Source organism: Monodelphis domestica, chromosome 2 (genome assembly GCF_027887165.1).
Source record: "Monodelphis domestica isolate mMonDom1 chromosome 2, mMonDom1.pri, whole genome shotgun sequence".
NCBI lineage: Eukaryota > Metazoa > Chordata > Mammalia > Didelphimorphia > Didelphidae > Monodelphis > Monodelphis domestica.
This window is the reverse complement of record NC_077228.1, coordinates 513611325-513626066: the sequence shown is the minus strand read 5'-3', so window position 1 is coordinate 513626066 and position 14742 is coordinate 513611325. Positions and strand designations below refer to the sequence as shown.

Sequence of the window (14742 nt, the reverse complement as noted above, 5' to 3'; positions counted from 1 at the left end):
GGTTGTTTTTTGAGTCTACACTTGGGATTTCATCAATGTGGCAAACTTCTGGTATGGAAGAGCCCTCCATTAATGTAGCTCACTAACTTCTCTATAAATTCTCGTCTTAGAGAAGTGCTTGGGGGCAAGGGGAGACTGAAGAGTAAAAATGGTTTGCCCAGGATCATCACCATGCAACAGGATTGAACAGAAAACACATGTCAGGGATATCAGGAGACTCGGGTTCTAATTCATCAGAATTTTGGGTCCTTAGTTGTCCAAATTGCTTCCCCTCAGTTTCCTCATTAGGTCAGAGCTTTTATGTCTTCTCCATGGACACTTAAACTCACAGGAAGGGGAAAAAACCTCAATACTCTAGTCTGAGGACTTGAGTTCAAATCCTATTTCTGACCCTTACTTGTCTATGTGACCCTGGGTCAATTATTTTATTTCCTTGGGCCTCCATTCCCTCATCAATAAAACGAGAGTGTTGGATTCTAGATGACTTCCAAGGTTCCTATTAGTGCTAAATCTATTTTCTCTGAATACAATAAGGACATGTTTATTGGAGAGAGAAGGGAAAGACTGGAAACTCTCAGGAAGAAATTGATTTTCAATTAGTTTCAGATTTCAGATTTGTTTGTATTCTCTATAGAGAGGCAACATGGTAGAGGGGACAGAGAAGAGCTGGCCTCAGAGACAGGAAGACCTGAGCTCAGCTTTGTCTCTGCCACAGACTGGCAGGGTGACCCTGGGTCAGTCACTGAACCTGGCAGTGTCCCCAGGCTACTCCCTATAATTTGAAGAAAGGACACTGACCTGCAGAGGTAGAGGAAGTTATACTTTAGCAATGGTGGTGAACCTATGGCATGGATGCCAAAGATAGCACACAGAGCCATCTCTATGGGCATGCATGTCACCCTCCCCACCCAAGTTCATTACTAGAAAGGCAGAGGGACTCAGGTGGAGCTGCCCCCTTCCTCCTCTCCACTGTGCCTCCCCACCCCTCTGCCTAACAGCCCAATGGGAGCACACAGCGGGTGAGGCAGGTGACTCACAGGCAGCAGAGCTGGAGGGGAGAGGAGTACTCGGGCCACTCCCCTCCCCCTCTCTACACTCTTTGAGGACATTCTTCACTTCACCCACCCCTCCATCCAGTAGCCCAATGAGAGTGCTTCCTCTTTCCCCTGTGTGGGGTAAGTGTTGGGTGGGGAGGGGCATGCCTGGCATTCAGAGGGGGCAGGGCACAGAACATAGTCTCAAAGGTGGGGCATGGCACAAGATTTCTAATAGGTTCACCATCACTATATTGTAGCAATGAAATCAGGTCAGGTCCCTCTTTCTACTCTTTTATAAGTGGAACTACTACTATCATTTATATAACACTACCAATACTACCACTATCATTATTACTACTATTACCACTACTACTAGTACTACTACCACTATTACCACTACTTATTTTTTTTTTTAAACCCTTACCTTCTGTCTTGGAGTCAATACTGTGTATTGGCTCCAAGGCAGAAGAGTGGTAAGGGCTAGGCAATGGGGGTCAAGTGACTTGCCCAGGGTCACACAGCTGGGAAGTGTCTGAGGTCAGATTTGAACCTAGGACCTCCTGTCTCTAGGCCTGGCTCTCAATCCACTGAGCTACCCAGCTGCCCCCTATTACCACTACTTCTACCAGCACTTACGTAGCATCTTCTTTGTACAATAAATATGCCAAGAACTTTACAACTATTATCTCATTTGATCCTCACAACTACCGTGCAAGGTATGTGTTGTTATGATCCCCATTTCACACCTAAGGAAACTGAGGCAGACAGGGGTGAAGCCCAGAGTCACACGACTAATAAGCATCTGAGGCTGGATTCAAATTCAGCTCTTTTCTGATTCCAGGACCTGTAATACATCCACTTTGCAACTGAGATGCCAATAGAAATTGAGGAAGGCATACAACATCCTATATGTCAAACTAAGAGGAAGGTGTAGACGAGAGTTGTCGAGGACGAGTCGTCATAAATGGATGGGAATCTGCGATGTTACCGGGAGCTTTTCCCATTTGAGTCTACTTTGTATTGACTTATTTTATGGGTATTCTGTGGTCATCTGGGTTTGATCCCTCTTCCTTCCCCCATAACCTCCAAGGAATCATAACCAGGCGCTGAGTAGCACCCCAATACTGGTATCAGAGAAGACACAGTCCTGAAAGGTCAAAGGAAGGGTCTCTCCCTGCTGAACTCTGACTTACAGATACGAGGGCCCTTAGAGATCATCTAGTCCAAACCTCTGATTTGACAGATGAGGAAACTGAGGCTCCGGATGAAGTGACTTGGCCAAGATCACCTAGTTAATGAGCCACAGAGTGGAGAGTCCAATCCAGATCTTTCATTTCACGCCCAGGGTTTGATCCACGCATATTTACTCTTCACAGTAAACTTTCCATGACTGAGAGAGGCCTGTCGCACCACTCAAAACAAAGGGGGACAAATGGCATTGGCCAAAGGAGGGCCTCCCCCTCTTCTAAGGGAGGGGATTGGTTTGCTGGGCCCCCGTCCTTCTGGGGCAGAAGGCATCCCTTCCCTTGTTCTCAGTTCTCAGAAAAGCCACTTTTCATCTAAGATCACAACATGGGAAGGAGGTGAGAGAGAATACAATGGAAATATTTCAGCTTCAAAAGAAAATTCCCCTTCCTGGCTACTTGCTGGTCCTCGGCTTAGACGTGCAATCTTTCCAGGCGTTGTGAAGCCATGGGAGGGCTTGGGGAGGAGAAAGGGGAAATGTGCAGATTTTCCCAAAATTTCCACTCCATCCCCTCCCCCACCCAAAAGGTCGCTGGGAAAAAGAGCGGCGCCCTCGCCACTCCTCTAGGACAGATGCTGGTGAATAGGGTTTGCTGATTAAAAAAAAAAATCGTCACGTTTAATGTCGGGGAATTTTCAAAGTAGAAATTGGCAAGGGAAGTTGCCCTTTAAAGGTTTTCGATGCTCTTACAAGTGAGAGGCTACCTCTTGAAGCCAGTTTATGAGCCTTGCACCTGAACCCAAGAAACCCCCACTTGGAGAAAACCCAGAAACTATCCCTGTTCTCTAGTCTATGAATCCTCCTGACTGCTAAAAAAGATCCAGAAACACTTATTTTTTAGAAAAAAAGTTGAGAAAATGGAGGAAGGGGCTGCAAACTTCCTAAACTCAAATTGTGCCACTCAACCAAAAGTTAGGAGACCTGGATTCGAATCCCACTTATGCCATTTACAACTACTACCAGTGTGATTCCAAACAAGCTGGTGAAAGGAGTGGCCTGAGACTATGCTTTTGAGTATTTGAGTAATTCTGATCCTTCCTCTCAGGGTTATTATATCATATAAGTATCAACTAACTAAGGTATCCATCAGGAAAACATTTTGTATCAGTAAAGGACTTCTGTAGAGTTCATTTTTAAAAATATTTTTTGAACCATCTTCATTAGCAAATTCTCCTTTGTCTGATTCCATATTTTAACATCTTCGGGACTTTAATATTAGGGACAAGTGTCTGCCAATTAATAATAACTCAGATGGAGTCCACTACAAATTTATGTTACATAATCTCAACTGGGTCCTCTCTGCAGCAAGGCAATCATTTTCCACCTCCCCAGTTGAGTCACTAGTCCCATGATGGTGAACCTATGACATTCATGCCAAAGATGGCACACAGAGATCTCTCCGTGGGCATGTCATCCTGTCACCGTCACCCACCAGAGTTAGTTACTAGAAAGGCAGAGGGACTCCTCAGAGAGGCTCCCTTCCTCTTCTCCACCGCCTCCCTGTTCCTCTGCCCAACAGCCCGATGGAAGCTCTTACTCCCTCCCTTTTTCCCAACCCTGGCTGGAGTAAGGTAGAGAGGGAGCAGCACTTGGTCTCTGGTGGGATGGTGCATGGCACCTGGTGTCTAAAAGTTTCTAAAAGGTTTGCCATCACTGCACTAGTCCATTTTCCATAACATCTCTTCCAAACCTTTTTTATCCTTCCTCAAACCTTCCATGGCTCCCTTTTCCCCCCATGCACTCAGTTAAGGACGTTACCTCATATTTCACTGAAAAAAAAAGGTGAGGCCATTTACGGAGAGCTCCCTCTTCTCTGCTCCTCACATCCCAGATACCTTCCACCCCAAATTCTTCCTTCACCTATCTCACATGAAGAGGTGGTCCTATTCCTTGCCAAGGCCAACCCATTTACAGGTATAAATGGCCCCATTCCCTCCTGTCTTCTCCAGCACTCTCTCACTTATCTTTAATCTCCCTGGATCTACTGGCTGCTTCCTTACTGCCTACAAATATGTCCATTATCTCCTCCATGCTCAAAAAAAGATCCCTCCTTTGATCCTACCATCCCAGGTGGCTATTGTTCCCCATCTCCCTTCCCTTTTGTGGCTAAACTCTTGAGAAGTCTGTCTACAATCTATTTGCCCACTTCCACTCCTCTTACTCCCTCCTTAATCTCTACAGTCTGGCTTCTGCTACCTCAATTCAACTGAAATCCCCCTTTCCAGAGTCTCCAATGATCCCTTAATGGCCTCGCTCATCCTCCATCATTCCACAGCCTGTCAATCATTCTCTTCTCTTTAGGTTTTCATGATTCTGCTCCATCCTGGTTCTCCTCCTACCTGTCTAACTGCTCCTTCTCCGCTTCCTTTGCCCGATCTTCATCCAGGTCAAAGCTGCTAATGAAAGTGTGCCCCAGGGCTTTCTCCCAGACTTTTTTTCTCCTTCAGTATCATCTTCCTTGTGACCTCATTAGTTCCCAGGATTTCAAATATCATTTCTGTACAGATGATTCTCAAATCCACTCATCCAACTCCAATTCTGCCCAAATCTTTAGAGCTATGCCTTTAAGAAACATAAGCCTATTAGATATACATTTCATATCTATCTATCTATCTATCTATCTATCTATCTATCTATCTATCTATCTATCTATCTATCTATCCATCCATCCATCCATCTATCTATCTATCTATCTATCTATCTATCTATCCATCTATCCATCTATCTATCTATCCATCTATCCATCCATCTATCTATCTATCTATCTATCTATCTATCTATCTATCTATCTATCTATCCATCTATCCATCCATCTATCTATCTATCTATCTATCTATCTATCTATCTATCTATCTATCTATCTATCTATCCATCTATCTATCCATCTATCTATCTATCTATCTATCTATCTATCTATCTATCTATCTATCCATCCATCTATCTATCTATCTATCTATCTATCTATCTATCCATCCATCCATCTATCTATCTATCTATCTATCCATCCATCTATCTATCTATCTATCTATCTATCTATCTATCTATCCATCCATCCATCTATCTATCTATCTATCTATCCATCTATCTATCTATCTATCTATCTATCTATATCTATATATACATATATATATCTTATAAGCCTATAAGAAATTTCAAACAGGACATCCCATAGACATCTTAAGCTCAACATGTCCAAAAGCAAATCCATTCTCCTTCTGCTCGAACCCTTGTCTCGTCCTAATTTTCTTATTACTTGGGAGGTTACCATCATCCTCCTGGTTACCCAGGCTTCTAAGCTACGTGTTCTCCTCAATTCCTCATTCTCTGTCACCCTCCAGATCGAGTCTGAGTGCAAGTCCTGCCATTTCTACCTCCATGACGTCTCAGAGATGCCCCCTTCTCTCCTCTGGTGCTTGGTGAAAGCCTTTGTCACTCCATCCCTGAATTATTATAACAACCTTTTGGCTGGATCTTGGCCTCAAGTCTCTCCTCACCCCAGTCTACCCTCCACTGAGTTAGCTCTCAAATGGGTCTTCCCAGAACATACCATGCCCCTCACACCAATTCAATCAACACCCATGGCTCCCAATCACCTCCTGGACCAAATATAAAATCCTTTGCCATTCCTAGAACAAGACACCCAGTTCTTGACTCTGGGCCCTTCTTGGGCGACACATCCCCCATGCCTGGAATGCTCTCCCTCCTAACAATAACCGTTGTAGAGTTTACAAAGTGATTGCCATAGGTTCGCTCATTTGATTGTCATAATAGCCCTTCGCCACTATTATCCTCATTTTCTAGACTCGGGAGTCATCAGACCTGGGTTGCACTCTTGCTTTCATGCCTCTGTGACTTTGGACAAGGTACTTAGGACACTAAGATGGCAGATTTAGAGCTATAAGAGACCTTCATCTGGTCCGGAGCCTTCATTTTTACCCATGAGGGCACTGAAGTCCAGAACTGAGAGTTTAAGGACTTGCCTAAGGTCAAATGGCCACTCAGGGTCTGAGGCCAGATTTGAACTCAGGTCTTTCCAACTCTAGGTTCTGGGTACTATCCACTGTGCTGCCCAACTGCCTTTACAAGATACCTTGTTCTGGTCTCTACTTTATCACAAAGTATTTTTCCAACAGCAAGTTCTAAAGGTGCTGCCTGCTTTCTAAGTCATTCCAATGCAGAGGCATCCCACATCTGTCTTTGAATATGAGGAGACGAATGCCAGTATCCAGTCCAAGCCTGGACAGGAATACATCCCTGAGACCCAAAGTCAACAAGATAAAGCCACCCCCTCCTCCCACACAAGCAACAATAAAGACAAACATTGAATCTGTCCCCCATCTCTTGTGAAACTGGCATCATTCGGGGTAGCTAGGAAGCACAGTGGATAGATCCAGGCCTGGAGTCAGGAGGGTCTGGGTTTAAATCTGGCTTCAGCCACGTCTTAGCTGTGTGACCCTGGGCAAGTCACTTAACCTCAACTGCTTAGCCCTTACCCTTCTGTCTTAGAATTGATACCAAGACAGAACATAAGGGATATTTAAAAAGGAAAAAAAAAAGATGGCGGCATTCCCAAAAGGCAGGCGAGTATTACGTTCCATCACTTGAGAGGAATGAGAGACATTGGGGTCTCCCCTATATCATCAGAATAAGAAATAATGTTATTCTAGCTAGTGTCCCCTGCACATTTCATTGGGCAGGCTTTAGAGATCAACCGACGGCCCAGAATGTGGGAGTTGCAAAGGATCATAGAAGCCACCTGGTCTAACCAGTATCTGGAGAAGAACCTACCTCCTGATGGAACTATGGTATACTTAACACAGAGCCATCCAGCCTTTGCTGCCAACATGCTGGCAGGAACCTTAGTAGCCACCGAGTCCAATCACCTCATTTTACAGAAGGAGAACTAAGGCTAGAGAGGGTAGGTGAGTGATTTGCCCAAAGTAAGTGTCTGAGACAGAATTTGAACCTGTGTCTTGCTGGGCAATCCCTCAACTTCCTTTTGTGCCTGAAATTCCTCTTTGCACCAATGGCTTCCTCATCCTTCCTCATCCTCCATCCACATGATATGTGGCCTTGGCAAGTCCCTAATCGCTCTGGGTCTCAGTTCCCTCATGTGTAAAATGAGGGGGACAGACTAGATGAAGGTCTATTCTAGCTCTCTAAACCCACAATCCTACAGTTCTAAGTACTGTCCTCAAAGTCTCAGAGGCATGAAAGTAGGATTTGAACCCAGGTTCAGGGACTTCCAAGTCCATATTCTATATGGTGAGATGTTCATTGGAGGCAAGAAATGGATCTGAGAATCTGCACACCAAATGAAACATGCTTTTCAGCATCATGAATGCTTCAAAGATGGTAATGGCATGACATGTCCACTAGGGCCAGGGCAGCTGGGGCCATCATCACAGATTAGGTAGAACTTCAACTTGGCCTTGAATGGCTGGCATGACAGGCCAGGGAGCAGGATGAATAAAAGGCTCTGGAGTAGAATGGATCCCAGAGAGGCAGCCCATAGAAGAGCGAGAACTTGCTGGCCCATTGTTCATAATTAACTAGGTTATTCATATAAAAATAAGGGATTATTTCCACTAAAAAGGTGACAGTGAAATTGTTGTTATTAATAACAATGGGCCAGGCACTGTGCTAAGTGATGGGAATAGAAAAAGGGAGAAGAAGAAGAAGAGAGAGAGAGACAGAGAGACAGAGAGACAGAGAGAGAGAGAGAGAGAGAGAGAGAGAGAGAGAGAGAGAGAGAGAGAGAGAGAGAGAGAGAGAGAGAGAGAGAGAGAGAAAGAGAGAGAGAGAGAGAGACAGAGAGAGAGAGAGAGACAGAGAGAAATAGATGGAGATGGAGATGGAGAGAGAGAGGGTGAGATCTTCCTAGAAGTTCAGCCAATCAAAAACCATTTACAAAGGGGCAGTTGGGTGGCTCAGTGGATTAAGCCAGGCCTAGAGATGGGAGGCCCTGGGTTCAAATTTGGCCTCAGATACTTCCCAGCTATGTGACCCTGGGCAAGTCCCTTAATCCCCATTGTCCAGCCCTTACTGTTCTTCTGTCGTGGAAATGATACACAGTATTGATTCTAAGGTGGAAGGTAAGGATTAAAAAATAAAATAAAATTTAAAACCCATTTATGAAGCACCTACTATGTGCTAGAGATACAGAGAAAGACACAACACCGTCTTCACCTAGAAGGAGCTCATTACCCATTACCAATGAAATCTGAGGTCAGGCAATGAAGGAATAAATGAATGAATGAATGAATGAATGAATGCTGGCATTTATATCACATTTCAAGGCTTCCCACTGAGTGGACAGACATCTCTACTGCATCTGATCCCAACTGCAACGCTTCTGACGTGGAAGCTGTCCCCAGTCTTGCCGAGGAGGGCACTTAGAGTGAGTAGTCCAAGTCTTCTTACTGGGGTCAGAGGGGAATTTATTTATTTATTTTTAATCCTTACTTTCTGTCCTAGTAACCAAAACAGAAAGGGTAAGGGCTGGGCAAATGGGATTATGTGACTTACCCAGGTATTAAGGGCAATGCAGCTAGGAAGTGTCTGAGGCCAGATCTGAATGCAGGTCCTGGCCTGGTGCTGGAGGGAGAATTTTTTTATTTAAACCCTCACCTTCCATCTTGGAATCGATACTGTATATTGGTTCCAAGGCAGAAGAGTGGTAAGGGCTAGGCAATGGGGGTTAAGTGACTTGTCCAGGGTCACACAGCTGGGAAGTGTCTGAGGCCACATTTGAACTCCAGTTCTCCTAACTCCAGGCCTGACACTGGAGGGGGAATTTTTTTTTAACCCTAACCTTCCATCTTGGAATCAATAGTGTTCCAAGGCAGAAAAGCAGTAAAGGCTAGGTAATGGGGGTTAAGTGACCTACCCAAGATTACATAGCTAGGAAGTATCTGAGGCCAGATTTGAACTCAGGCCTTCCAGACTCCAGGCTTGGCACTGGAGGGGGAATTTTTTTTTTAACCCTAACCTTCCATCTTAGAATCAATAGTGTTCCAAGGCAGAAAAGCAGTAAAGGCTAGGCAATGGGGGTTAAGTGACCTGCCCAAGATTACATAGCTAGGAAGTGTCTGAGGCCAGATTTGAACTCAAGGCCTTCCAGACTCCAGGCTTGGCACTGGAACCCATGTCTCTCTGAACTGAGCCCAGAACTCCTTCCAGTAGGCCAGGTCACTGCGCCCTGTCTTCACCACGGTCCACATGGCAACAGTTATAGTCAGTTTATTTGAATTGCATTCAAATTAATTTGAATATTCCCCCTATTTTTCCTCCGGAAGCCAAGAGCGCTTTGTATCTGACTGGGAGCACTGGAGGCCTCCGAGGCCAGGAACCATTGCGGAGAGGCAGTGCAGCTGGCCGCTTGCCCAAGCTGGCACAAACGGAGAGCCGGTGGGGGCCTCCGCACCGAGCTTCCTGTCGTCGCCTTTGAAGCAAACATCTAAAACATTTAAAAGTCATTTCAGCTCACGAGTTTCTGATTGTTGTCTGAGGAAATGGTCTGTACACTTAAGGATCCTCTTCTGAGCCAAGAAATACAGAATTCATTTTTAAGCTCCTGTAGCATTAGAAAAGGTGTTTAACCCGGCTCGAATGGCTCACCATCTCCGGGAAGAGGCAGGGAGGGAGGAAGACAATTTGGATCTTATCCCTTCAGAGAACTCAAGTGGAAGATTGTCATGACACGTCAGTGGGAAAATAAAATATCTTTAACCCCCCCAAACGGTGTTTCAGCTCTACGGGCTGCCGTGAGATTCCGACTTCCCCGACACTCCCCGTGAGGTCGGTGGGCTTCCATCCCTCTCCTCCCCACCTGCAAAAAACTGGGGGGAAGTTTCAAACCAATTCCTTCGTTCAAAGATCCCAAGAGAAACTCTTCCGTTACTTGAAGCACAGCTGAGGGGTCCCGGGGTCGTCTTCCCCTTCCTCCATCCCCCTCTCACGTCAGTAGCTGCCACTGGCAGAAAGCTTTAAGGGTCAGGTCTCTAGAGAGGCAGTGGGGCTGGTCTTACCACTGAGCTAGACTGCTGGGGTGACCCTGGGCAAGTCACCGAGCTTCTCTCCATCTCTCCGGAGGCGAGGACTTTTAACCTGGGCTCTGGACCAGCCCCAGATGCAAATAATCGCCTCTCTATTGCCATATAATTGGTTTCCTTTGTAATCCTGTGTTTTATTTTGTTCAGTCACTTTGTGTCTGGCTCTTCATGACCCCTTTGAGGGTTTTCTTGGCAAAGGCACTGGAGTAGTTGGCCATTTCCTTCTCTGGCTCATTTGACAGATGAGGAAACTGAGGCCCTGGGTCACCCAGCTAGTAAGTGTCTGAGACCCGATTTGAACTCAGGAAGAGGAATCTTCCTGATTCCTGGCTTGGCACTCTATAACGGCTACATCACCCATAGTTTATTTTATGTGTTTGAAAACATTCTGAAAAGAGTTCTAGGCTGCCCTTGGTTAAGGATCTGGGTTCTAAGACTGTAAGCTGCAGACCTAGACTGCCCTCAATGCTAGCAAATCCCCATATCAATGAAATTTGGCCTAGAACCTCTCCCTTGTGGTTTACAAAGTGAGTTTCTTGTAACAGTCCTGTGAGACAGGTAGTGCAGGTCAGTCCATCAACACGCATTTATTTAGATCTAGGCACTGGTTAATCCATTTTATGGTTGAGGAAGCTGAGACCCAGAGGCGAAAGGGTTTGCCTAGAACCACACTGCAAGCACGTACCAGAGGGGGGATTTGAACTCGGGTTTTCCATAGTCCCCGTGAAGCGTTCTATCCAGTCACTCACTGATCCTGAGAGAAGATTACCAAGAGGGTTGGCCAACACCAATCATGATGTGACACAAGGGATGTTTGAGCTCTTGACCCAAAGAGGGCCAGGAAGCCCCAGGGTCTGGCATGTTCAAGGCCACTTTGGAAAGGAAGGTGAATGGATCCTTGTAATAAAGAATAAAAAAGAAGGAAAAGAGTGGAAGGGAAAGAGCTCAACTTCAGCCGGCAAATCTGATTAATTCTGAAGAATGTGAGAAAAAGCTAGAAGAAAATCCAAAGAAGAGCAAGGACTGAAGAACAGGGATGTTCAGGAGTTGGCAAAGCTGGTCTGGGTCAGCACAGGTCCCATCCAGAAACTTACTCCCAGAGCTAGTGTGGTATTGGGGAGAGAGCCCTGGACCTGGAGTCCAGAGTTCAGGTTCAGAGGACCTGGGTTCAAATCCTGACTCTGCCACTAAGCAAGAGCGTGCAGTTGGACAAGTCACTTAATCTCTTCGAGGTTCAGTTCCTCCTTTGCAAAATAAAGAAGTTGGTTTAGAGGGCCTCTGAGGTCCATTCCAAGTTTAGATCAATGACCCTATGACCTCTCTGGACCCTAGTTCACACCTATAAAATGAGGGGGTTGGACCAGACAGCCACTAAAGGCCATTCCAGGTTTAAATCTAGGACTGTATCACATCTCTGGACCTCAGTTTCCCTATCTGTAAAATGAGGTTGGGCTAGATGATCGCTAAGGTCCATTCCCAGTCTAGATTAATGACCTTATGATCTCTCTGAGTCTCAGTTTCCCTATCTGTAAAATGAGGGGGTTGGATTAGATGATCTCTGAGGTTCGTTCCAGGTCCAGATCTAAGGTCAAGGTTGGGTCAAAATGAATGGGCTCTATCAAGGCAAATCCTCAGGCCTCAGTGAATAGCCCAGAGGCCATGAGTGGATCAGATTGTGGACAGATGAAGCCTGAGAGAAAAGGTCTATTCCTCCCCGAGGGACCAGGCAAGGCTTGTGAACCCATAAGAGAGGAAGTCCATTCCAAAAGCTAGTGTGGACGCACTTTGACTGATCATCCTCCGATTAACAAGCGGATATTTCTAGAATATTTCAACGTTGGCAAAACTCTCCCCCAAAGCCCTCTGGGAGGGAGAAAGTGCAAGGCTGATCCCTGTCTCAGAAGAAATGGAGGTGTGGGCAGAGGAACTTCCTTAGGAAAGGTTTCATGGCGGGGAATTGACCAAGGCAAGCTTTGAACCAAGATTTCCTGCCTCCGATCGAGTATAAATGAGCACCCGCCCAAAGACACAGAGTAATGGCACCTCCTCATCATTCATTAGTCTCCCCTCGCCCCACTAACTGCCATCCCCACACCTCTGCCCACATTCCGTGAGCTGGGGAGGCAGCATCCTTCACCTAATAATAACAGCTAGCATCTATGGTCGTACACAAAATAATGCAGTATTCTTTAAATAGTTATTATGTCATAAATACCATCTATTTAAAGTTTGGTTCTTTTATTATTATTTAACAGAGTGAGAAACTGAGGCAGAAAGAGGTAAAGTGACTTGCCCAGGTCACAGTTAGTAAATGCTTGAGACTAAATTCAAACACAAAGCTTCTCAGTCTCTAAAACCAAGCCTCATTTCACTATGCTGCCTTGAGAATCATCAGATAATCAGCAGCCTGCCCAGCCGCCATCCCACAGGAATGGGGGCCAAGTCCCTGAATGGGTGCCCAACCCCCCAGGGACACCCAGGGATACAGGAACACAAGGTCAACACCACAGCCCACTGTTTTCATAGGTTGCCAACCCCCAGAAGAGCTTTTCCAGACTCAGTGACTGGGCCCCTCACTTCCCCTTCTATGGAGCCTGTCCCCACATTTGTCCACTCTCTACAACTCCCCTGAATCAGACTGAAATCTCCCCAGATCCCCAAGCACTTGCATTCTCTCTTTGGAGACAAATGGACTTCCTGTCCACTGGGTTTATTTGTATATATCACAGCCAAAGAATGGATGAGAACCAACAGCCTCCAAGTTCTTCTTGGCAGAACAATTAGCAAATTTACAAACCTGGACTTCCTGCTTCTGCTCTCTCTCTCTCTGTCTCTCTGTCTCTCTCTCTCCCTCTCTCTTTCTTCCTTTATTTCTCTCTCCCCTTTCTCTCTCTCTCTTCCTTCCTTCCTCTTCCTTCCTTCCTCTTTCTTTCTTTCTTTCTTTCTTTCTTTCTTTCTTTCTTTCTTTCTTTCTTTCTTTCTTTCTTTCTTTCTTTCTTTCTTTCTTTCTTTCTTTCTTTCTTTCTTTCTTTCTTTCTTTCTTTCTTTCTTTCTCTCTCTCTCTTTCTTTCTCTTTCTTTCTTTCTTTCTTTCTCTCTCTCTTTCTTTCTTTCTCTCTTTCTTTCTTTCTCTCTCTTTCTCTCTCTCTTTCTTTCTCTCTCTCTTTCTCTCTCTCTCTTTCTCTCTCTTTCTTTCTTTCTTTCTTTCTTTCTTTCTTTCTTTCTTTCTTTCTTTCTTTCTTTCTTTCTTTCTTTCTTTCTTTCTTTCTTTCTTTCTTTCTTTCTTTCTTTCTTTCTTTCTTTCTTTCTCTCTTTCTTTCTTTCTTTCTCTCTTTCTTTCTTTCTCTCCTCTCTCTCTCCTCTCTCTCTCTCTCTCTCTCTCTCTCTCTCTCTCTCTCTCTCTCTCTCTCTCTCTCTCTCCTTTGTCCCCCTTTTTTTTCTTAAATTAGAAATCAGTTTGCTCAGAAAAGACCCTAAGTTTTGATTTCTATTCTTAGGACTAAGGAGGCACAAAAAGAAAACTCTGAACTTGCTGATGAAAAAAATCTGAGTTTGAGGCCCAGCTCTTCTATTTGATGTAATGTAACCTGTGGTCCAGCTAGGTACCTAGAGACCTCTCTGGGCCTCAGTTTCTCCATCTGTTAAATGAGGGGTTTAGACCAGATGAGCCCTAAGATCTACAACTTTATGATCTCTTTGAGCCTACTTGGCCCCATCTGCAAAATTAAAGACAATACTTTAATTCACTGACTATAGACAATTTGTGGGTTACTGGCCTCTTAGAGCTGGGACCAGCCCTCTCATTTGGCAGATGAGAACACTGAAGCCTGGGAAGGGAAAGTGACTTATCCAAGCAGTAAATCACCAGAGCCTAGATTTGAATTTAAGTCCCATAATTCCAAATTCAGCACATTCTTTTCATCATCCCATTCAACTAATATTTACTTTTATTCCTCTATATCAGGAACTAAGTTTACAGAGATAAAAACAACACTGTTCCTGCCCTCAGGGAGCTCATATTATACTGAGAGGCTATAACACGGACATATAAATAAATGCAAAGAACAGGAGGGTTCCCTTCGCTGGATTTTAGTCATCCACCATCAACCCAAAGTGCTAGAGGTCTGCCATGAAGTGCCAGAAGTTTGCCCTGGACGTGATCTGGTCCCCTCCATCCCCATCCTTAGCAGTTCCTTCGGCTTCCACTTTCACTTCCTTTTTAGGGTTTTTTTAGGGGGGTGATGAGAGGCCGGAGTCGAGGGGCAGACGCTGGGAAAAAGCGCACACTTACAAGGGGGGTCAGCAGGCTTCAGCCATCCGAGGTGGGTTTGGTGTGGATCCCCTGCAGAAGAGGGGGCCCTGCTCTCTAGATAAGGAGACGATTTCAGGAAGAAGAAAATGCTGAC

At 45.2% G+C, this 14742-nt stretch overlaps 2 protein-coding genes across 3 annotated transcripts in view; one reads left to right on the top strand and one right to left on the bottom strand.

Annotated features, from left to right (window-relative positions):
- ZSWIM7 (zinc finger SWIM-type containing 7) overlaps positions 1 to 10038 on the top strand; it is a 55715-nt gene extending 45677 nt beyond the window's left edge. The window contains exons 6-7 of one of the 2 annotated variants that reach the window (XR_463534.3): positions 8583 to 8683; positions 9582 to 10038. Coding sequence is in view for 1 of the 2 variants with exons in the window: in XM_007485811.3 (XP_007485873.2) it covers positions 1879 to 1887 (9 nt within the window). In the remaining variant the exon portion in view is untranslated. Of the gene's footprint in view, positions 1 to 1878; positions 3452 to 8582; positions 8684 to 9581 lie in introns of those variants that run through there. The other variant, XM_007485811.3, reaches the window with a different exon arrangement.
- The window catches only part of ADORA2B (adenosine A2b receptor), a 48387-nt gene that overhangs the window by 25761 nt on the left and 7884 nt on the right, over positions 1 to 14742 (bottom strand). The window lies entirely within an intron of this gene.